General features: G+C 40.7%; 1 protein-coding gene across 2 annotated transcripts in view; it reads right to left on the bottom strand.

Annotated features, from left to right (window-relative positions):
* The window catches only part of LOC108594562 (beat-IIIc), a 64,342-nt gene continuing 40,273 nt past the window's right edge, over nt 1-24,069 (bottom strand). Inside the window, exons 2-6 of one of the 2 annotated variants that reach the window (XM_033293861.1) lie at nt 6,397-6,605; nt 3,882-4,017; nt 734-999; nt 512-653; nt 1-448 (exon numbers count right to left, since the gene is read on the bottom strand). In XM_033293861.1, the coding sequence (XP_033149752.1) occupies nt 138-448; nt 512-653; nt 734-999; nt 3,882-4,017; nt 6,397-6,605 (1,064 nt within the window). In that variant the 3' untranslated portion in view covers nt 1-137. Of the gene's footprint in view, nt 654-733; nt 1,000-3,881; nt 4,018-6,396; nt 6,606-24,069 lie in introns of both variants that reach the window. The other variant, XM_033293860.1, reaches the window with a different exon arrangement.

Genomic DNA, 24,069 nt, shown 5'->3' with positions numbered 1-24,069 from the left:
CAGAACTTTTCTTATTCTTTTCTTATATTTTTCAACATGCTTTTCTTTATGGTTTGTATTTTATGCATAGCGAAGACGGAAATTTAGTATGGAAAATGTTTTGGGCGGGGGCGAGGGGCAGAGAAAACTTAATGCAGCTACCGCGCAGACAACAACATTTGCTGCTGCTGCGGCTGCGGCTGCCGTGACGCCGCTGTCGACGCTGAGGCTGAGGCAGAGCGTCGCAGCTGACGCGCGAGGCTTTGGAATTTTTGCTTAGCCGCTAGTAGTAGCTCAACTAAAACAGGTCTCTCTTTAACATTAACTTTGGCATTGCGCTCAACAAGCTTGGGCACCGACTGTGGCCAGCTGTTGGTGGCGATGCCGGCCCAAGTGGCCGCCGTGGCCAGCGCGAGCAACAGCAGCGCGCTGGGCGCACGGGCCAGGAGCAATGAATCCGTTTTGCTGGCTGCATTTGGTTGAATGAAAATCGATAAGAGTTTTGTAACAAATAATTCCCGGTATGACGTACCTTGCACCGGATCGGCGCGCGAGTTACTGGCGAAGGCGCTCTCACTCTCGCGCGACTCGAGCACTGGCGCCTTTTGCGGGCGGTCGCCCTCCACGGACTCCTCGTTGCTGCGCCAGTAGAAGGTCGACAATGAGGCCACGCACTGCAAGCACAAAGCAGAGCATGAGCATAAGATGAATGAGCTGATTTGCCAAATTGTTTGGCTAAACTTTTGAGACTTACCTTGAGCTTCATGTCGCCATTGCGGAAGTGCTGCTGCTCCACGCGAAACTTCAGGCCCAGCACGGTGGTCTCGAGGCTCTCTCGGCCAGAGACAATGGTATCGTATTTACGCAGCACTTGGCTGTCGGCAAGCTCGCCATTGATGTACCAGGACAGATTGACAGCCGGCTTGGAGCGGCCCGCAGTGCAGTTGACGCGCACCCAGTCGCCAATTTGATAACGCGGACGTCCGCCGCTTATTTTTGGCGGCCCCTGATCCGGCAGTGCTGTAAAGTTGACATTTTTTGTTGGTTAGTAACGAAGTCGAGACTGAATTCAACTGAATTTAATTTACGCTGGAGCCATAATAAACCAACAAACAAACACACAAACATACAACAAAAAAAAAAAAAAAATAAAGAATGCTCCAAGCAAGCAACAACAAAGTCGCCGGCGGCCAAGCGGAAATTCAATAAAAGTTCCAGCCCCTGATGCACTGACAGACGGCTGATAAAATTGCAAATAAAGCAGAGCAAAAAAATGTGGAAAACACAAAAATAAAATGGAAATGAACAGGAAATCAAAGCTTGTTGGCAGGGGCAACAGATACCAGGGCGGCAAAGCCGGGTTTGAATCTAAATCCCAAGCCAAGTTTACTACAAAATTGGCCAAGTTTAAAACCAGCCTCGAGGTCATAAATAATTTTGAAATAATTAAAACTGAAGCCACTTCAAGTTCCTGAAAATTCTTGACTCGCAACCCTGCCAAATACTCTATAGTTATATATTGTCAAAAGAGCTGTGCCAATCATGTGATGACAAAAAACCGAATAATCGATGTTTTCAAATAATTGCAAACATTGAAAAAGAAAGCGTTGAAAGTAAATTTATAATACATTTTAAAAATTAAGATTTTTAAAAATATTTGTTTACAGAAATATCATGAACTCATGTACAGTATACTAATCTCTCTTTTGCTTCTTATAATTTATATTTAATAATTGTGTACTTAAATTTTAAACATCATTTGTAGTTTCCGATGTTTAAGAACATCGATAGTTTTGCCGGCTTCATTGTATAGCTTCTATATTCGATAATTTTCCCAGCTCTATTCCTAGCTTTATCTAAACTATGCCAACGGATGCGGAAATGCTGCTCACTCACTCCATCTCAGCCTTTCTCTATTTGGCTATTTTTTATTTATTTGCTTGTTTTGCGTTGCCGCTGGTCTAACAGCAGCTGTAGCCGCCCATGGGGCACGAAGGGCAGTGGGCGTTGCTGTGAAATATGCGAGCAGCAGTTTTTGCTGTAGGAGCTTTTAAAAACTTTGATTGAAAGCCAAACAGCTAGCACACAATGTGAGCCCAGACCAAATACCAAGTACAGTGGGCCACAACAAAAGCGCATTAGAGCTAAGACAATGGCGTTGGCTGCAGCTGCTGCGAGTTGGTGCGAGCGAGACAGCAGCCACATTATGGGCAGGGGCCCACGCAGAAGTTTATAATTGAACAAAACGAAATGAAATGTCAACGACAGCTCAAAGGCGACAGCTCCTGGTTGCCTGGACGCCACGCGTATGAGTATGCGTAACCGTGAGCGTGAGCGTATGTGTGGGCCTGTTGTCCGTGGCAATGAGCAGGAGATTTGCTTACGGCGTGGTATGCGCTCAAAGCATTCATTGTTGCTTATTTTGTTTGCATTTGAAGTTACCGCGCAGCATCTTCAGCAAAGCGCCTGCAGCTAATTTGGCTGAACGACAGTTGCAAAATTGAGTTAGATATGTTAGCTACTGCCTCTGACTCTGGCTTTGGTTTGCGCTCTCGCTCTGGGGGACAGCTGAGTTTTGTGGAGCTTATTACACAAAACATGAAAATCAAATGAAGCCTGTCAAATGCACTTGCAGCTTCAGATAGAAAGAGGGCGCAGCTCAATCTTAAGCGAGAGAATTTAAGTAAAGCACCTCCAACGGTTGCAAGCACAAAATATTTTGAAGCCAAGCAGACGTTTAAGCTGCAGGCAAACTCTACGGCGCTTTCGTAAATAGAATAAGTAATTTACCAACTTTGATGTTGCTACTTGGCCCACTTTATTGTGCCGAAATATCTGGCTCAAGCCAGTTGTGTGTGTAGTTAACAGAGATGTTTCAGTAAATGCTTAAATAAGTCACTTGCCCAGATTTTTACTCAATATTTGTTTTCTCTTCATTTAAATTAAGCGAATATAAATATCGCTGGGATATAACCGCAGAAACTGTAGCTCAACTGAAGTTCAGCTTCTATCCTGCAATAGCAGCTCAATTATTCAATGTACTAGGCTTAGGTGAAAAAGGAGCTCCAAATAAAAAAACTGGGATGATCGTACTTTAATAAGTGCACCAGTTAGGGAGCGAAGTGACTCCTATACCAATTCCCATTGTAGTAGGAAATGTTCACCCATTCATATATTACCAGTTGCATTCATCTCTCTCTTAAGTTAGTTTATCGGTTTTCACTATCGTATCGTATCGTATAAGCTTACATTGCATTTCATGTACAAAAGAAAAGTAAAGTGTCAGTTCTAATAAAATTTACTTAATCATCATATTTTGCTGTGTAATAATTTATAATCACTTTAAGCTCAATTGAAAATTTACTTGGCTTACGGTTTACGCTTTTCCTACAAAGCAATTGAAAAACTTCTGGTAAATCTTAAATTTTTTTTTACCTCTAATCTCCTAAAGCTAATTAAGCAAAATACTGCAGATCATTGATTGTGTAAATCCTTAAAGAATCTTTTACCCTTTTAAAATAAATAAATCAATTCGTGGATTTTTGTTGACTTCTTGTTCGTAGAGGCTTCATTCATATTGAAATCATTGTGGAAATGCAAATGCGAAATTAATGATATAAATACTTTTTAAATTTGACAAAAAAAGTTGTTACATTTATAAATCATTTCAAGAATTTAAAAAAAGAACTTTTTATATTTTTGAGTATTTGATTTCTATTTATATCAGTGTTTGATTTCTATATTTATCAGTTGCAGCTGCTGCTCGCAATACAAATAAGTTAAATGTAATTTGTAACTTCTGTTGAGCCCCAAGGCTAGTCTACAATTTTTTCAATTAGTATTATTGGCTTGCGCTCAGCTATGAAACACGCAGAGTTATAAAAAGCGAGGATTATACTTACAGACAACGTTCATATCGCCGTGCTGAGTGACCGTTTGAAAAGATGGCGCCTCGCCGGAAACCTCACAACGGAAGCGTCCTGTCGACTGTAGATTGAGGTTGAGGAGGCTAACAAGCGCATCGCTCGAGTTGTGCAACTGCAATTAAAATTTGTTGAATGAGTAAAGCGTGCAAAAAAAAATGCAAAGAGCATTGCAAAAGTTGTAAAGCCAAAGAGTGGCGTCAACGCATAGCATTGTGTCCGAGTCCGTGTCCGTGTCCGTGTGGCTGTCATTGGCTGTTGATAGCTGGCAGTTGGCAGTTGGCAGCTTCAATAGCCGCGATAGACAGACGACAGACCACTTTGGACATTAATGTAATGTAATTGCTTTTGCAGGCCGACCAAATGTTAGTTTAAACTGTTTTGCGGCCAGAGTCGAACTTAGGGCTATGCTTGAAGTGAAGCCAAGGTAAATATTTGGGTTAGGCAAATATTTCATTTGAACTCTAAGCCATTAAGCCGCAGCTAAAGCCAAAGCCGAAGCCGAAGCCGAAGCCCGAGCCGGTTGAGCAGGCAAGGGTTTGTAGTTTGTTTATCTACCCAGCGAAAAGTGCACTTTGTTATCTTTTATTGCGCATTTTTAATGCGTTGTTGTTGTTGTTGCTTTAACCTAATTTATAGTTTGGCCAACAATTGTTCAACTGCAATAAAGCAAAAGCTAAAGCATATATGAGCGAGCTGGCCGAAAAGTTGTAAGCCCAGCCACGTCAGTCACCTCGCATCGATTATGCTAAAACAATATCCGCCAATGTGGAAGGTATATGGTATATATATGTAGTATACCTATAGCTGTAGCTATAGCTATTAGCTGAACGTTTGCAGTTATCGTGCGGTTTGTATCTGCTGGCAAACATGTTACGCTTTTATCTGCGGCACAACATCAAAGTTGAGGAGACCGCCTGCGAGTGTGTGCATGTGTGTGAGTGTTGCTATAACGCGCATTATAGACACGTTCGGGCACGCCCACAAACTGCCAGCAGCGAAAAGCGCAACTTGAACAATTTATTGCACTCAAACTCCGACTCAAACGCAAACACAGGCGTCGGAGCGCTAAAGAGAGTGAAGAGCGAGGCACAATGCGTGCGCGTGTGTGTGGGTGTGTGTGTGTGTGTGTGTGGCATAGTTTTGGCAGACATGCCTCAAGCGTTCACTTTTCGCTTTGCCACGCACTACACACACGCTGATGCTAGTGCCACATCCACATCTCTGTGGCAATGGGCTTAGCACGGTGGTAACCGTAACCTAACCTAACCGGTAACGTGCAGCGCATTTTACGTGCAAAACTTTTAGTGCGCCGAAAATAATGGAGCAATGGCACTTTACTTGCTTGAATAAGCTTCAGACTACACAGCTACAGCCAAAGAAAAATTGTATCGTATTAAATTAATTATCGTTTATCGAATTGCATCAATAGCATAAGCAATAGTACACTTATTCATTTAAGTGCTTGTTTCAAGTTATTGGATTGGGATTAGGATTGCTAAGTCGTTTTAATTTGAATATAACGTCAAGATAGCGATCGATCAAGGTGATTAGTTTTATTCGAGTTGAAGTACCAATAGCTAAGCTAGGCTATGAGTCAAGAAATCAGTTGATTTAACAAGTCTAAGATAAGAGTTTAAGTTATGTTTCCACAGCTTGTAAGTTGAAGCAATTGATTTTATACATGCAATACCATTTATGGTAAACTATATTAAATACGTTTAAATAATTCTTTATTCCTTAGCAGAATATGTAGACTTTTGGTCTTTACAATTACAAAACTACACTCAGTAATTTTTGAAATTTCTCATCCCATTTGTATTCAAAAATACCCAAGACTTGATAAAAGTTATATAAGTCGCTTTTTCTTTTAATTAAAAAATAAATTATTTTTTTCATATATATTTATTTAAGTTTATTTCAAGGCAATTAAGTATTATTCTCGCTTCGCACTGATTATAATTCAGACTTTGTAACTATAACCAACATGGCTGGTTAATCTAATAGTTACTCTTATGGGTTTAACATAGAATATTTTAATTATGAAAAGGACTCAAACTTTCTAAATTTCTAATGTTTCTTTAAAGATTTCTTTAATTCGCTACTGATACAAACTTGACAGTTTACCCCAAGCTGATCTTTCAACAATTTAACATGGCAATTGTGGCACAGATTTGCGGCAGTTGAGGCAGCCTCATTAGCTAATAAACTAGAGACAATACCTTGTTTTGTCTGGGGCTTGCTTCAGGGCTGAGGTCAGTCTGCTGCACAGTTATATTGTCTTGCAACACGTTGTGTTGTCGTCTGTGCAACGCTTTGTCTGCAGCACAGTTCATTTTGAGCATGTGGCAAGACCACAAAGCAACAGAAGCAACAACAAGAAACTAGCAAGGAATAGCATGTGCTTGCCATTGTCTGTTGCTACAGGCAAGGGGCGCCCCCTAATGTGGCGTCTCAGCCAAGAGCTTAGAATCTTATTGTGTAGCATACTCACATCGACTGCCACACCTGGCAAACGAAATGTTTGCGCTGGCGGATTATCGCGTGGCACGTAGCGGTAGAACTCGTTGCCATCCTTATACCATTTGACCGAGTAGAGGGCCTCGCCATCCAGATCGTACAGGCACTCCAACTGCACCGAGCCGCCCTTTACCACGTAGGGCGGAATGCGCACCTCGACCAGACGCAGGCCGCATGTGAAATCTGCAAAATAAAAAAAAAACAGAACCGCATTAAAATTTAAGTTGAATGTTGCAATTTTGCATGAGCGATGCTGCTCATGATTGATTTCTGTTTGAATTAAATTGCCTGCTCGACACTTTAGTATATAGTACGCTCTGCTTGTTATTTTATGTTAATTAATTACAAAAAAGTTTTGCTGCGCCACTGAGCGGCGGCGGCTGCTCTGCATAAATGTCAACCCATTGGCCGGCATGAGTGATGGCCTGTCCCTTTTTGCTGTGCTTATAATTTTACACGCAATTTATGTATATTTAATATAATTTATAATAACATTTTATCAGCAGGCCAGGGACGCATTTTTTTTAATTTCCGAAAGTGCAGAGCACGCAGCTGCATATATCGAAAACTATATAGTAAATATATGATTAACACGTCTAAAAAGTCAATGTGCTGACATCCAATTCTGTTGTTGTGGGCTACGCGCCATGGCCTTCGGCTTGATTGAGTGCCTGATTTGTAAAAGAGAGAGGGCAGGAGAGAGGAGAACAAGTACTGTATTTAGTGAGTGTGCTATGTCATGTCCACGTTACATGTCAACTAATCATTTTGATCATTACTATGTAACATTTGCTGGCAAACTTGTTTATTGTCAATATTGACAATGATACAAATACAGACGCGCACACACACACACACACACACACATACGTGTGGCACCTAACAATATATATATATGTGTGTATGTGTGTGTGTGTAAGTAGGACTTTGTGTGTGTGCTATATTATTAAAGTGCCCTAAGCATACAAAGAGAGTGAGAGAGAGAGAGGCCAACTGCTCACTCGGCTGTTGGCTTTTGACTTCCACTTCAATTGCTCACACTCAAAGACTCAATCGTTGTACATTAAATGTGTGTAATAAAATGTTAAAGGATATTCCATATAAAAGACTTTGCCACTGCATTTGCTGTCCCAAACAAATTGAGTGAGAAGTGCAATGTGATGTCGACAAAAATTAAAGTTTAAACATGAAATATTAATGCGCTGGCTGTGTGCGTTTGTGTGCGAGCAGGTCATGAAGTTTATTAAATAAATAATGCACACAGCATAATGAGGTAACGAATAAAAACACTCTAAATAAATAATTACAGAGCCGTGTTATATATATATCAAGTTGCAATAAATTTTAAATTGTAATGAGCTGCAAATTGCTGAGCATGGAATTTGGAATTTAATTAAAAAATAACTACATATCGTACATGCGCAGATTTGATTTTATTCTATAATAAATAGAAATTCCTTATTTATCAATATTTATTTATTCAAAATGCCTTAAGTGCTTGCACGTATATTTTATTGTTGTGCTCAAGTTGTGCTTCAGCTATTCTGTTTTGCAAATAAAACTGCACTTCAAATTTTATAGAATTAAGCATTTAACACTTGCAAGTCTGCAAACTGCAATAGAAGGCAAACAATTGCATTTAAATTCTTGGCAAGTGTTGATGCTTCTAGATATTTATGAAAGCCGCTTTAAGAACTTCAAATGCAACTGAAAACAAAAGTTTGCCAATGTGCAATATGCAAACACGCGCATGTGTGTGAGTGTGTGTGTGTGTGTGTGTGTGTGTGAGAAGATACGAGTATAGATATGGAAACTTTCACTGTGTGGCGCTTAAGTCGAATTTAGGTTGCATGCCTCGACGAGCGCCCAAAACACTAAAAATGCTTGCAGCGGCGGCAGCAGCTTTTGACTTTTGGCGCAGGCCAAAGCAAAATAAAACGCACAAAAGAAATACGCATAGATTGAGAGAGAGAGAGAGAGAGAGATGGAAAGAGGGGGAGAGCGTGGAAAACAAAGGAAACCCTGATGCCACACACTCATTAATTCCGTTTAAGAGTCCGACGCATTGAAACTTCGAGCGTGCAACTAAAGTTTTTCCCAGTTTTGGTAATTTAAGTAACTTTGTCACTTGGCCCAAAACTCACACACACACACACACACAGACACCCATACACTCTCCAAAGAAGCGCATGCTCATTAATATTCATGCTGTGACTGCGTCCAAAAAGAAAACTCAATTTTCCTCAGCGCACAGTCAAATTTTGTCTGTTGTGCTTCTTAGGGTTAAGTGATTAAATTTGCAAGCGTTGAAAAAGTGAACGTTGGCGCATAATTGTTGCCAGCTTTTCACAGTTTTGGCCAAAAGTTTGCTTATGCGTCCGCCTGCGTCGTTTGTGATGAGCGGCAAATCAGTCGATGCTGAAAATTTCGTTTGTGAACTTGCAGTGCTTTTCTGTTTTTCCACAAACTGTTGCTGCTGTTGCTGCTGCTGCTGATAAAAGGCAGGTGGAAGGGGCGTGGCCTCTATCGGGAATGTGCAGAACTGTGCCGCCCTAATATCGGTCACTTTTGCTCTTTGTCCAACGAACCATCGTTTAGCTCGCAGTTCATTTTTTGTCTCGTTTTTATTGTTCAGCTGAACGTGTGTGTCTGTGTGTGTGCGTTTGTGTGTGTGCTAGGGCTGTTGTCCTGCGGCCAGGTTCAGCTTAATATCCGTTGTTGTTGCTGGTGCTGCTGCTGCTGCTGTTGCTTGGTTTATTAGTAGTGCGTGCAGGACCCGGCGAGGATGCCAGGATGCGAGCACTGCGAGGAGTTTCTGAAACTGCGTTGGGCTGCCACATAAAAGCAGAAGCTGTTTGCTTATGTAAATGTCTTCGCATATGAGCCTCGCACCCGCATCCTGTGTGCTGCGTCCTGGCTGCCAAACAATGCTTTTCAAGCAACGCGCATGTGTTTGCCTCCATGTGTGTGCGTGCGCGTGCGTGTGCGTGTGTGTGTGTGTGTGTGTGTGGCCATCGCCCGAGGTAACAATATTTGTTTTCTTGCTTTCATCATTTGCATATAATGGAGCTGTTAAAGTTCATAAGATGTCCACCCTGCAGAGCGCTCCATATCCTTGGAAAGCAAGGATAACATAGCGCTGACTGCAGTGCTCGCTGCCTTGCACTAACATAATGAAATTGAAGAATTTAATAAGCCCAACTACGCATACGATTTAAGCTTGAAAAAAATGCCCTGCAATGAAATTCTCAATTTGAAATTGATTCTCTCTCTAACTCTGCGAGCGCATAAAAACTCCGTCCAAATCTATGGCCGCAATAAAATGCACAATTTGTAGTGGAATCTGAATGTAGAAGCAGAAGCAGAGGAGAAGGATATTCAAAACGAGCAGCGAGATGGAAAAATATATTTTTGCTCTTCGCCACTGCGCGCATGGAAATGAGAATGGGAATCTGAATGCGAATGGAATTGGGATTGGGATTAGGGCTATGACTAGAAGCTGGGGCCATGTCCCAGTTTGACTTTAATGTGCGCTGTGCCCAAGCCCTGGGGCGTGGCAAGCGCAACAATTACTTCAACGCTCCCCGGGGTAACATCAAGCACAAAAAAAATGCCAAGCAGAAAAAACCGTGAAGAAAAAATTGTATAGAAAATGAAAAGAAAACAGGCAAACAGACAACAGCCAGCAGCCTCCACGCGTACGCGCCTTTAAGTGAGCCACTCCCCTTCCCCGAAAAGTCCGTAGCTTAAGCTCTGTTCCTCTGTTGTCTGTCCACTCCCACCCCCAACCGGTTGCTGTTGTGTGTGCGTGTGGCTTTTGTTTAAAAAATGCATTGCATTCATATTTAATTGCTTGCGACTGCCGGTCAGATAATACAATTGTTGCCCTAATTAGGCTGGGTCATCAAATAATTGGAGGTGGACCCCAGCACTGAGCACTGGGAATTCGGGGAGTGAAGTGAAAATAAAGCCGGGACGCTAACGGCATTAATGAGAGATCATTGACTTTATGTCTTAATTGAGCTGATGTTTCACAAAAAGTGAAATGAAACAAAAATATGTAAATTGTGGGTCGAGTAATAATAATATAACAAAAATAGAATATCAGTACAAAAGCTGGCACGCAGTTGAAAGCGTTTGATCTACTGATGAGAAGAACTAACACTTTGCCTCATAGCTAGAAGGTCTACCCTGAGGCTCAGCAGCAAACTGCTTATTATAAAGCCCACATGGACTTATGACATCTTGCTATGAAGCACTGCCAGCCAAAACTGCTCTTGGATACTCCAGAGGGTGATTCGGAGAGGATTTCTAATTCTAAGAAAATAAATACATCAACGTTCTACCCGTTAACCTGCTTGCCAAAAGAGACCTGCGCCATAAAGAATCTTACCGACCACAAACCCCTCCTAACTGTGAATATCAATTTCTTTATTATTATTATTTATGTTAAGATTTACTGCTGATTTTGTTTGCTGATTGTTTGCCTACAACTGATTGGAGTAATAAAACTGAAAAGCGAACTTATGTTTCATTTTGCTGAATAGGTTCACGGCCGCTTCTAAGTAAGTTGCACTTATCTATTGTTCTTCGATCTGCATCACTTAGATGCGAGTGGTAGCGTCGCTTATGTCAATACTCGTATATATCGAACCCCATTTACGATAATAACTTATGCGTCATTTTCCGAAACTCGTTTTTGTCTGTTGACTTGCCAATTATGCGACAAAACTGCTGTTAACATGTTAACACGGCCTCAATCAAATCGTTTATACATAAAGGATTTTTGAAAAATGTGTTCTTAAGATTTATGGCCTGAAATATTTTTTAAGTCAAAGATACTTTTAACAAAAGCTATGAGATGATATTATTATTCTAATTTCTTTATTTTAATTATTTTCAAGCCATATTACAAAAAATTGATTAACACCAATAAAATTGTGTAAAAAAATAATTAACGTAAGTGACATTTTTTCAAGCGATAAAAATATGGTAAATTCATACGGTTATATTATTTATATTCGACCTAACGAATTCTAAAATAATAAAGAATACATTAAGTAAATATAAATAAATCGCATTGCAACACAAAGTTAGCGACAACTCGCTAGCGCAAAAGAACTTAAGTTTTTATATGATCTAGATTCTATCATTGCGTGTTTTATTTAATGGGGAAATTAGAGAGGCTTGACTTAAATTTAAATTACATTAAAAAGTTCATTAAAAGCTCGAAAGTTTAGTTGCATGGCTCTCATTGCTTGCACAGTAGATAAAAACGTATTTATTTCCTCTTTGCCTCTCCACCCCTCTTATTGTCTTTCTCTTTCACTCTCTCTCTGCCTTGCATTAGTTACACTTATTGTTGGCTTTCGTGTGTGGGGGAATAAACACTTTCGCCCGCACTTTAATTAAATCGGATTCACCGTTATGTGTGTGTTATGGCCAAACATTTGCCCTCCACATGAATTTCAATGGAAACTTCACATGTGCATATATCGTTGTTCTATACTCTGTACTATTTATCGCTAAACCATGATTTACGCTCATTATTTGCAGTTGCTGCCCAGTTCTCTGAAACTTTCTGTTTGCAGCTATCTCTTTCGCACACACACAGGAACAGCTGCAATCGCTGGCTGTGTACAGAGTTTCCCACACATCAATACTAACGGCAACAATAGCACTTGAAAACGTTGGCCAAGTCGCCATTGATGTAACGCCATTATATTCATTAGCGCACACACTAACGTGGGTGTGTCTCTCTATCGCTCTTTCTCTCTCTCTGTGTGTGTGTGTGTGTGTGTTTGTGTGGGTACAACCAAATTGTTGCTATTGTTATGCAGTGCGCGCTTTGGCGGCGGCTGCTGCTGCTGCTTCTGTTCCGAGTGTATGTGTGATTATATTTATTTGTGGCCTGCTGTTGTTTTTGTCTGTCTGTACGTGTGTGTGTGTGTGTGTTTATTTTTTCGCTAGTTGGCGTCAGTAATTTGCTCCTTATTGAGATGTTGTTTATTTACCAAGCAATTTGTATTCATTGTGCGCCGCCCAAGCTCACATTACTATAGACCTAGCTCTCTCTCCACTTTCGCCACTTTCTCGAGCGAGGTCTGCGACTTGCACTTGATCCTGCCCGCCAGCCCTGAGTCGTAAGTTATAGCTTCCGCAACTCATTTGGTTGTTTGTCGAATTGATTTCGGCTTGCCACATGCCGCAATGTGTTGGCCAAGCTGTGGCGACTTTTTGCACATTTAAGCAGAAAATAATTATTTTGCTATTCATTGAAGTTAGCGCAAGGACCAAAAAAAAATGCTCGCCTAAGCCATTAGAAGCTGAGTTAATTTATTTGCAATTAGTTGAGTTTCGCTTGCGCGTGAACTGAACTATACCAAGAAATAATTAATTGAAACTAAAAATAAGTTTAATAATTAGACCTTTACGTATGTTAGTTTTTCTCTAAATAATTAAAACTTAATCCCGGCAACTTTAGCAAGTAGTTTACTTGAAGTGCAAAGAGGTGTGCAGCTTAAATCTTAATGGCTTAGTGAAGCTCAAGGTAAGACTTGCACACACACAGGCACACACATGACGTTTAATTTATGTTAAAATTAGCTTGGGTACGCCTTAGGTGAGCAAAAGTTTTCTTCAATGTCCAAAAATTTGCCAAGCTTTGTAATATGCATTTCATATAATAGAGCAGAGACCGGGAGCGCACAATAACCAACTTTTGTTGCACTTGAACTTTGCTCACACACACACACACACGCACATCAATTCACAACAGACACATATAGAGTATGAGAAAAGAGAGAGAGAGAGAGGGAGCCACACGTCGCCTCGGGTGCGGTGGCTGAAACATTTTTGCTAATGGAGCTTAAAATTTATGTAAGCCATTGTTGGCCATTCAATGTGTGTGTATGTGTGTGTGTGTGTGTGTGTGTGTGAGCGGGATAGCTGAATGTCATGCATGCATAAGTGCAATTGCTGGAGTGTTGGGTGAGGTGATGCTGGTGGAAAAAAAACATATTGCATACTTTTGTGCATGCAAGCTGAAAATTAAAAGCGCTTGCGTTAGCAAAAAGGAAAACCGCCTGCGAGAACAACAAAAGCAAAAAATGCAACAAATGAAACGAATGCAGAGTGCCAAGCCAAGTAAATGAAGTTGTCTTTCACCACACTTACACACACACACAGACACACACAGACACAGAGTCGCAGTCGGAGCAATACCAATACCCTTAGCAGCAACGACAGTTGACAGCTCTCGTTCTCGTTGTTTTCTTCTCGTTATAATTTGCGCATATTAATGAAAGGCGCCAGCTCGAGTATGAGCATTATCAACGGTTTTTTTGCGCTCTACTTTTTTTCTTACACAATAAATTCGTTGTTGTTGTTGTTGTTGGGACTTGGCTGTTGCTGTCGTTTTTATGACTTTTGGCACGAGTCTGAGTCGCAGCTGTTGATGCTGATGACAATGACGATAATGTCGCCGATTTGCCACATGAATACAAACAGACAAAAGCAACTAGGCAACAGAGCTAACAACTAAGCTGAGCTGACTTACGTACGAGTTAGCTTGCCTTCTAGCTGGCAAAAGGCAAGCAAAAGCACAAGAATAATTTAGTGCGCTCACTGTTGAATAAATGTTGCAGTTAAAAACGTTGCCAGCAAAAGGGGGGAGAGAGAGAGAGAGAGCAGTGCTAGAGGCATCTAGGAAATTGTTTAATTTTTCATTTGTCTGCCAACACACACAAACACACACATCTATATATAGTATAGCATTCGCTTTTTGTTGATTTTGTTTGCCTTTGCCTGGCTGAACTTTCGTTGTAATTACTCTGCGTAACTGAGAGCGAGAGAGAGAGAGAGAGAGAGAGAGAGAGAGAGCTGAATCAATTGTTTGACTTGAAATTTATCAGGATATTGTGTACGCTGCCATAGAGCCTGATATCCATAGAACAAAAAAGTGGAAAAATATTTTGTTAAAAATTTCCTTACAACAGCTACAACAATCTATAATAAATTAATCTCTATAGTTTAAGTGGCACTCGTTGAAATCAGATAAGCAAAAATAAGACCAACTGTCTTACCTACAAGCAGCCCGGCAGGCAGCCAGAGGAAGTGCGTCTTGTCGCTGGCTGCTTATTGAGGCTTAGATCCGATTTGGCGCAAAGACAGGCAGCCCATGAAATTGTTTGTTTATTGAAAAATGATTGTGCGCTGTGCGGGAGGCAGCCGCATAAAATAAATGTAAGCCAAGAGCAGCGGCAGCGGCAGCGGCAGAGACAGAGACAGAGACACAGACAAGGCGTAAGCGATACCAGCACAAAAAACAAGCGTAGCTAACTCTCTGAGGGAAGGTAGCACGTTGGGCGTTGGGCGTTGGACGATGCGATGCGATTAAGCGATAACCCCAAATGCGAACCTTAAGCCGCCAAATGGTCTGTGAATGTTGCCAGTTTCAAGTTGGCATTGTTCTTATGCGTGGCTTGCCTTACTTGCGGCTTTTTTGGCAAGCCCCAACTCGGCTCTGGGCTCTCGGCTCTTGGGCGGGCGCATTATCATTTACGAAATCAATCTGTTAACAACACTTGGGCACAAGGCGCAATATTTATAAACAAATTGTTTTATATGCATAGCTGTATTGTGTTTTGATTGCTTGGATACTTTCTCTCATTTATTTATGCGTTTTTATTGTTTCCAAAGCTTTTTGGCCACAAAAATTGTTTGTTGATTTCTGCAGTTTCGCCAAAAACTTATCTCTAGTGCTATAAATTTTTTTTTTCGTTCCAACTTTGTGTTTTTTTTTTCGTAACGAATTTTTAGCGATTGCTAGCTGTTGTTTTAACAGTTTGTTGCTGTTATTTTTTGATGAGTGCTTTTTGTGCAGAGTGTTTTTGGGTTGAACAAAAGGCGGCAACAGTCGCTCTGTTGTGTTTTGTGTTTGTGTCGTTGTTGTCTGGTGTGCATTGATTGAGTGCATTGAGTTGTTGTTGAAGTTGCAGCGCAAACAATCCACAACTCTGTGCCGAGAGCATAAACAAAAGCCGGGCGGCCAAGCGGCCAAGCGGCCAGGCAGCCATGTTGAAATGTTGCAAAAGTTTGTTGGCCATTTGTGGCTTTTTTGTGTGTGATATGAGGGCCAGGAGACAGAGCGCAAAACAGTTGACAACTGAAAGCTTTGGCTACTTTTTAATGGACAAGTTGAACGAGGACTGCCACAAACACACACACACACACACAGACAGACACACAAATGGACAAGCTAAATTTTTTATTATTAGGCAATTTTGAGTTAAGTTTAAAAACCAACCAGGCGACCTTGTTTCAAATATGAATTGTCCTAGCTCCCAATAGACCCAAAATAAAATAAAGGAAATAAAAAAGCTTGAGATATATTCGAGAGTACTTTAGCATATTTCGGGAATTATTTTCCATTTGCTGCCCAGCACTGAGCACAAAATAAAGTTTTCATGCTAAAAGTGTTGAAGTGCATTTGAATGTTCAAACTGTTAGGCTGGCAGTCGATAAAAGCATTAATGGCATTGCTCTCCTCTCTCTCTCTCTCTCTGTCTCACTCTCTTTTTTTTTTGATTAGAAGTTAGTAGCCAAAGTGCAGCTGTAGCTAAATTACCAAACACTTGCTGCCTGCTCAGCATTCATTAAACTTTGTGGCTCTGGCTGTTAGTGTAAGTGCGCCCTTAAAAATAAGTGGACCGAAGAAGAAATTCCAACTGCATGGCATTTGGAAAAAGTTCAAAAGTCGTCGCACCTTGTGGCAGCTGACATTAATGCTGAGGCAAGGCGTCTACAATTACCAGTCGCAGTGTCCTTTGCACTAATTGTATTAGATAAATTGTGAAGCCTTAATCATGTGGGCGCACTGCTGCAGCTTGATGGACAGCCCACAGGCTTGACTTGATGACATGCCACGCCCTCGTCTACTGCTTTCCATACACTGCTTTGCTTTAAAACTGTACCCAGGCCTGGACTTTAGCCAAGTGGGTCGCAGTTGATTTTGTGCTTGCGTTATTTCATTTTTTTTCACGGCATGCTTTATATTATTGTTTTCCTTTGTTCTTTGGTTTCATTTCCGCCCGCAAGGAAGGCAAGCAAGGCAAGGCAAGGCAAGGCAGGCAGAGGCAGAGGCAGTGCGCACGCCAAGGGCTTTATTCAATTTCAAGTTTCACTTACTGGGTTTGTCTTTCCTGCTTCTTATTTAACTTCTCGGTTTACCTTTTTTCTTATTTAATTAATTTGTAGCTGCGTGTGTTTTAATGTGTGAGTGGGGGAATCTATGTGTGTCTTTTTGTCTGTGTGTAAGTGGGCCGTGCAGCGCCTGCAGCTCTTTCACTTCTGCCTATGTCAGAAAATATGGCGCTGCGGGTCATTTACTTAAAGCTCATCATTTTTTACTGGGCGCGCATTAAAGCGGGTTTCGATTTTAAAGGTAAATAACTTGCTTTAAATTGTGTGCAGCAGGCTTTAGGTCTAATGTAACTGTAAACACAATTAATTATGCAAATCCTTATGGACATTTTAATGAGCTCAACGAGCAACCGCAACAATCATTTTAATTATAAGCATAATATATCAAATTATTTTTATTGACATTTAATATTTTATTGTAAATTTATCTTACACAGCCACAGGCATCAACATACACAGCCGTATATGTGTGTGTGTGTGTATGTGTGTGTGCATTAATTGCGCCTTTTCAGTGTCAATTAGAGCATCTTAGCATGCCCAGCTGCGCTTCATCAGTTTTAAATGCCTGCGCAATTAAAACATAAAAGTCACTCATACGTCATGTAAGCCAGACCCAACTATTTACGCCAGTATAAGTGGCCTATTTGGGTCTGTCTGTCTGTGCGTATGGTCGTGTGTATGTGTGTGTGTGAATTATGTTTATATGCGAGGCATATCTTGACAGTCAAGCGCTGTTGTTTGGACAACCCTTTAAATGTTTAGAGTACAAACTGTTGCCTACTTTTGAGCGCTGAAATAACATGCAGGCCTTGAGCTGAGTTAATTACGATGTAAAAAATATTGTTTTGCATTTTTTGTTGTAATTTCTATTGCATTTAAAAGCAATTAAAGTCGAGAAATCAAAAGCAGTCAGTGTGTGTGTTTTTTTATGCTTGTTGTTGTTTTTATTACAAATAAACAAATAGGCAACCAGGCACACTAGCATACAAAAATGCACGCTTGTTGCCAATGTGTGTGAGTGTGTTTGTGTATTTGTTTTCTTGTTGCTGTATTTGTGTTTACCTCTGCCTTACAACAGTATACAATTTGCGCCTTTTGCCAACGCTGGCAACTTCTTTCACTTCCGCCACGCGACGACACTTTTGCTACCGTTATGCGTGAGCCTGTGTGTGTATATGTGTGTGTGTGTGTGCTTAACTATGTAAATGTGTGAAATTGGTACGCGCCGCATGAAAATTCCCACATGTCGTAGGTGTATGGCGCTCTAGCAGGGGCCGCGCTGTTTGCCTTTTGTTATTATTATTATTATTTCTTGGCTCGCCTCGCAGGCACTCAACGTCAACGTCATCGTCACTGCTGCTGCTGATGCTGCTGCTGCTGTTGCCACCACCACCCACGCATGTTGCCGTTGTTGTTATACAATTTTTTCGCTGCTTTTATATGCTTTTGTTTTTTTATTATTATTATTGTTGGCGCTGCCTTTTACAAAGCAAATATGAGCGTCGCGCCGTAAGCTAAATATGTTGTTACTTCTTCAACTTTTGTTGTTGCTGCTGCTGCTGCTGCTAGAAAATGTGTCTAGCTGAATGAAAGAAAGCGCGTGGCAAGTTAGACTCAGCTGTGGCACTGTTGCACACACACACACACACATTGAAGACTCGAGTGAGAGCAAAACGCACACAAATCAAAACCAATTGCGCTGATCCTGTTGGTCGTTAAGCCAAAGCGGCTTAGTTGCAACTGCAAGTTGCACGCATGCAACATGTAAAGCATGTGTGTGTGTGTGTATTTGTACATGCGACCTAAGGGGCAATGCTGCAGAGTTCAACAGTCGTCACATTACTCACTGCACTAGACTTTTATTTGTTTGCCCGAGCGCAATTTTTGCTCTTACATTACAAAATGCAAACAAAAGCAAAGCTCTAAGGCTGGCAAAACTGCTGCAGACATTCGAGCACAAACGGTAAATCCCTCAAGGAAGTCTCCGCCACAAAGGGACGCTACAGCGTCAAGCCAAAAGTAGACACACTCACACACACACACACGCACACACCGAAAAGAAGAAACTGCAAAACTGCGAGGCGGCTTCACCGCGCCCACATCTTGACAAAAAATAAAAAATACATAACAGCAACTGAGAACACTGTGCGACATGTTTCAAAATTCATTTATTACAATTTCGCCGCGTGTGTGTGGCTGCCACAGCAACGGCGACAGCTCATCAGCTCTCTCTTTGCCTGACTTACGAAAGAAGAAATATAATAAAAATTGTATATGGAGCTAGCAAAAGTGGTGGCAGTTTTTGGGAAAACTCCCCAACGTAGACGCAGACGCCGCGGGGCATCAATAAAATGCTGGGGAGTGCGCAAACTGTATAAATGTAGAAATTGCATAATATTTTTCAGCAAACACTCGAGCACTTTTTTTTTGGGGCTGCCTTATTGTAACTCCCCAACATGGGGTTAAGACAATCGCTATTCTAAAATAAGAAGCAGAAAATTGACTTGGAAATGCTCTGTAAATATACTAAATGAAATATATAATTCACCAACTGTGTCATCACATATTAATAATTCTGTTGGAAATTATCGATACTATTGATATACAGCAAATTAACTAAATGCTATTTATGCATCACAAATTATTCTACTCTATCTGCTTCAGTTAGCGTTTTAATAGAAATCGTAGCTAACCAACAACTAGATATTAATAATATCAATACAATGCTGCGCGTTATCGAAACTATCGATCAAGCATTGCTTTCTTGCATTCCAACACATCCTGCACTCTGATTGGATTGCAGGGTGTACAAACGAGAAACAGCGCTTGAAGCTGTGCGCCATAATCAGAAGACAACGACAACATCAACTCGACAATGCCAACAACTGAGGCGTGGTGTGTTCTCCTTACTGTTGTTGTTGTTGTTGTTTTAGGGCTCTCTATGTCAGAGGCTGAGGGACGAAATTGCAGTAAAAAAGGCAACTCAAGTGCGCTGCCTTAAATGAGGAAAGTTTAATGCTTTCATAAGCACAACAAATCCTAAGCCAAAGCCCTCACTTTCCCTCTCGCAGCATCTCTTGCCGCTCTCTCAGACTCAGAGACAGACAGTGCGACCAAGTGAAAAATAGACGCTGCGTGAAGCCTGGCGCATATCTTAGCGTTTTATGAGCATTATCCTTTCGACTGCCTGACTGCTTGCCTGCCTGCCTGCCTGCCCTCAGGTACTCAACGCTCGGTATATGTAGCTATGCTCACTATAAAAATCAAGAGTTTGTTGTCTTTGCTGCGGGGCAATATTTTTCTTAGTGCTATGCAGTCTTTGCTGCCATCGCCTCCACCTCCGACCATTTTGGGCTCAGAGCGTCTTTGCTTGTGCAATGAAAGTGCACAAGTTTTGCGTTTAATGGATCATTTGTCTCTTTTTATGCGATTCATGGGAACTACAAAGGTGTGGGGATGGGCAGGCTCTGTTCTGTTTGTTAAACGTTGTACATCAGACAAATGAATAAATTTAATTATGAAAATGCTTTGCTATGCTAAGCACTAGATTTCAGTGAGTGCTTTATAATTTTAATTAAAAACTAAAATCTAATGTGCAATAAACGCATTAAAAACGCTTTTATTAATTTAATGATTGAATCATAATTTGAGCTGAGTGTAATACAATTAAATTTAAATCATTTTTAATGCTCACTAAAATATTTCTATTAAATTAAATTCACATCGAAATTAGCGTCCAGTGCGGCTTTCTTCGTAGTGCAGTTCTCGCTATGAATTTTCTATTTTTAATGCATTCTATTTACTTTCAATTATGGCAACACACACTTGCAGTGGTTATTAAGCGCTCTGAAATTGAGCCATGAGCAATTTGCTACGCCTAATGGCCCGCACAGCATGGTCAAAGGCAGCAGCAGCCATTTTGCCACAATTAAATTCACGCAAATTATGTGGCATAAAAAACGCTTCGCTTTGCTTTGCAGCAACAGCCAAGAGCAGCAGCAGCAGCAGCAGCAGCAGCAGCAGCAGTAGCAGTTGCAAAAATTATGGTCTCAAGTAAAAATTAAAGCGAGCTTAACGAGCAGCACTCAAAAAAAGAGAAAAAAAGAAACAACAGCAACAATAAGAGCAGAGGAATTGATGCAGCTGGCAAGAAGACAGACGCAGTGGCCATTAAAATGCACAAGCGGCATAAGATGGCTGCAGGGGTTGGTGGAGTGGGGGCAGTGGGTGGCGGTAGATTGCGAAATGGATATTAAAAATACACGCAGCAAAGAGCAACGAAATAATCATAATTTCTGCTAATAAATTTTATATATTGCTGCACCCACTGACCGCTGACCGCTGATGGCCAACAAGCCCCACTGGCCATCCACAAATACCGTTACTGGTTGTAACGGCGCATACAGTTCGTTCTATATTTTTTTTGTTCCTTTGCGCTGAATCGGCTAAAATTGAAGTTGATGTTGGTAATGATGATGGCGTTGGTTATGCGGCCGCCGCTTATGTGGTCATAAAATTTGAAGAGCTTTTCAAGCAGCACGCGCACGCCACATGAACAAGGATAAATGCTAGAAAAAGCCAACACACACACACACGCACACACATACACAGATACAGACAATTGCAAGAGTTTCAGTGAACAAAAAACTGAGAAAATAGAAATGAAAAGCAACGCTAAATTAACTAGCGAAAAAGCAGGCAACATAAAATGCAAGTAACCAAATGAGCGCAACGAAAACATAAATGCGTGTCTGAGAATCGTGAGTTGCCAAAAAGTGTTGGCAAAAACAATAACTGGATTTTATTAAATAGTTAAACAGTATGTATTCTCATTGGAGAGAAATATTTGATACCAAGCTTAAGACTGGTATTTGAATTTGAATCTGTATTGTAAGAAAATTATTGAAATTTAAATCAAAAACCAAAAATAATTGAAAAGATTTCGCAATTGAATTTAAAATAGTCTAAACAATACTTTTTTTTAAATATTTTCAATTTTTACTAACAATTCCAATGGACCAACTGTTGTAAATAAACATTATTTCACATTTAAAAGAAAAATTCTTAGATACATATATGTATATTTTTGTAGGATAATGATGTTTAAATTCTGATAACAAAGCTTATTTAATTAAAAATAGTTTTGAAAACGCTGGCCCACATTTGATAAATATGCTTAATTTGTGATTACAATTATTCATTCATTATATATCAAGCATGGCTTGGCGTAAGCTAGAAAATAAACATGCTTAACATTTTATTGAGCTTGGACTTTGCAGTATTCTTCCTGAATATAAATATGAGTATTGAATATGTTACTTTCAAATATATAGGATCAATACAATTTGTATTTCTTACACTTTGTAAATTAATTATTATAATTTGCCACAAATTCACAGTCTGAATAAAAGCAAGTTTAATAAATTTCTTTTCAACCCAACTCGCTATACTGTTTGCGCATAAACCAAACTGCATGCAAATTTTTATATATTTGTGTGTGTGTGTGTGTGTATGTGTGTGTGTGTGTGTGTGTATGTTTGTGTGTCAGTGTCTACGAAGCGTTACGTTTCATAAATTCCGTTGGTTTAATTACAAATTTGAGCTGGCTGATGCACAAACGGCAAGAGCCGGGCAACGAGCCAAGCAGCTGCACACCCACACACACACACACATATATACATATATATATATATAGTGAGCTGTCTGTCCATACTTTGAGCGCAACTGACTTCACAGGCGTTCAGCTCTAACGGCATGTAATTAGTGTGGCTCTATTAAAAGGCACCGCCTGGCAGACGTCAGATGGCAACAGCTTTGGAAAAGCTGCGCTAAGGGGGGCGTGGCTAACGTGCTGCTGCTCCTTTTATTTCATTCTTTTTTGCAGAGAAATTAGTGTTTTAATGTATGCTAAGCACCCCATTATCCTGTTCATGTCCTTAGCTTATAATTCACTGCAATACAGTGGCAGACAAATAGCATTAGATTGTCTCGACTGAATGCCTCGGCCATAATTGTTATGGATAATTGTCTATTAACTGTTGATCGCGCCCGCATCGCGTCAATTGTTTTTTAATCAAATCACGTTGAGCTTAAGCTGTCTGCAATTTAATAAGCTCTCACTCTGGCTTTATATGCAACTTGCAATATATTCTGCTGTTTGCTTTTGTATTCGTATTATCGTTATATGTCACTGATTTCCAAGCACAGCAGCTCAAAATGTCAAATGTAGAAAATGCAGAAATTTCTAAACCACTTGCTTTTGCTTTTGTTGGCAGCTATTTTTATTTTATGACAATGTCTGGGGCAGCGGCGGTTCTTTGAAGCTGCAACAAAAGCGAAGAGCAAAAGTAATCGATACAAACAAAAAGCAACAAAAAGAAATAAGAATATCTCACAGTCTGCAAGAAGGACATCAAGTGAAGTTATAGTTACACTTAAATGAAATATTTATGAAAATTGCAAAAAGCGACAAAATAAGAGATAAACGTGGGTGTCTGTGTGTGTGTGTGTGTTATCGATAGTGTGCATCTCGATTTATGCAGACACATATAGTTTGAAGCAGCAGCTGTTACCAAGCACAACTTTTTGGCAGTTGGAAAACAATTTTCAGTTAAGGAAAGGGAACAAATTATGAACCCTTGACAGCAGCCGTTTAAGGTAACTGCAGTTCCAGTTGCAGCAATTGGCAAATAGCTGTCAATATTTAAAATGCGCCAAGACAGAGTGCAACAGCGCATTGCAACGTTTGCCTGACTGCTTGCTTGCTTGCCCCACGTCATGCTGTCTACAGATAAGAAGCTCTGCTGCAAGTTGAATGGCATAAGGAGTGGGGAGATCGCTCAAATGAGTCCAAGTGGCAACAACTGTGTGGCAGCAACATTGCATAAAGCAGACAGTTCAACTGTAGCTCAGGCTGTTGCTGTTGCTGCTTCTGCTTCTGCTGCTGGTTGCGATTCATTACTGAAATTGTACGCACCAAGCAATGAGATAGAGGAAAATGCTCAAAAAGGGAAAAACATACTCATAATTCGCACTGCATTTTGTCAGACCGCAGCGAGAGCGAGAGAGAGAAGGAAAGTGAGAGGGGGACTGAGGTCGGCAGCAAATCAATTTTAATTGATTTATGACTAAAGTGTTTTTGGCTGCAATCCGCTTTGGCAGCTACAAGTGCCGCTCCGCTTGATTGACAGACACAGCCAGTTCCCCTCTCCTCCCTCCCTCCTCACTCCACCCACTACCAGAACCTCGTGTGGTCGTTGTCGTGGTTGTGCCTGGGGTTGCGGTCATGACGGTGCTGCCAGCATCAAGATAAACACACATGGAGCCTTCAATAGATTAGTGAGCCATAAAGTTGCATTTTAATTGCACTTGAAATCTTTTGGGTGTTGATACTTAACAGGCTCTTTGCCTGAGGTGCGCATACACTTTAGTTTTGGATACGTCT

Source organism: Drosophila busckii, chromosome 2L (assembly GCF_011750605.1).
Source record: "Drosophila busckii strain San Diego stock center, stock number 13000-0081.31 chromosome 2L, ASM1175060v1, whole genome shotgun sequence".
Classification (NCBI taxonomy): domain Eukaryota; kingdom Metazoa; phylum Arthropoda; class Insecta; order Diptera; family Drosophilidae; genus Drosophila; species Drosophila busckii.
Note: the sequence above shows the minus strand (reverse complement) of the source record. Positions and strands in the feature narration are given on the sequence as shown.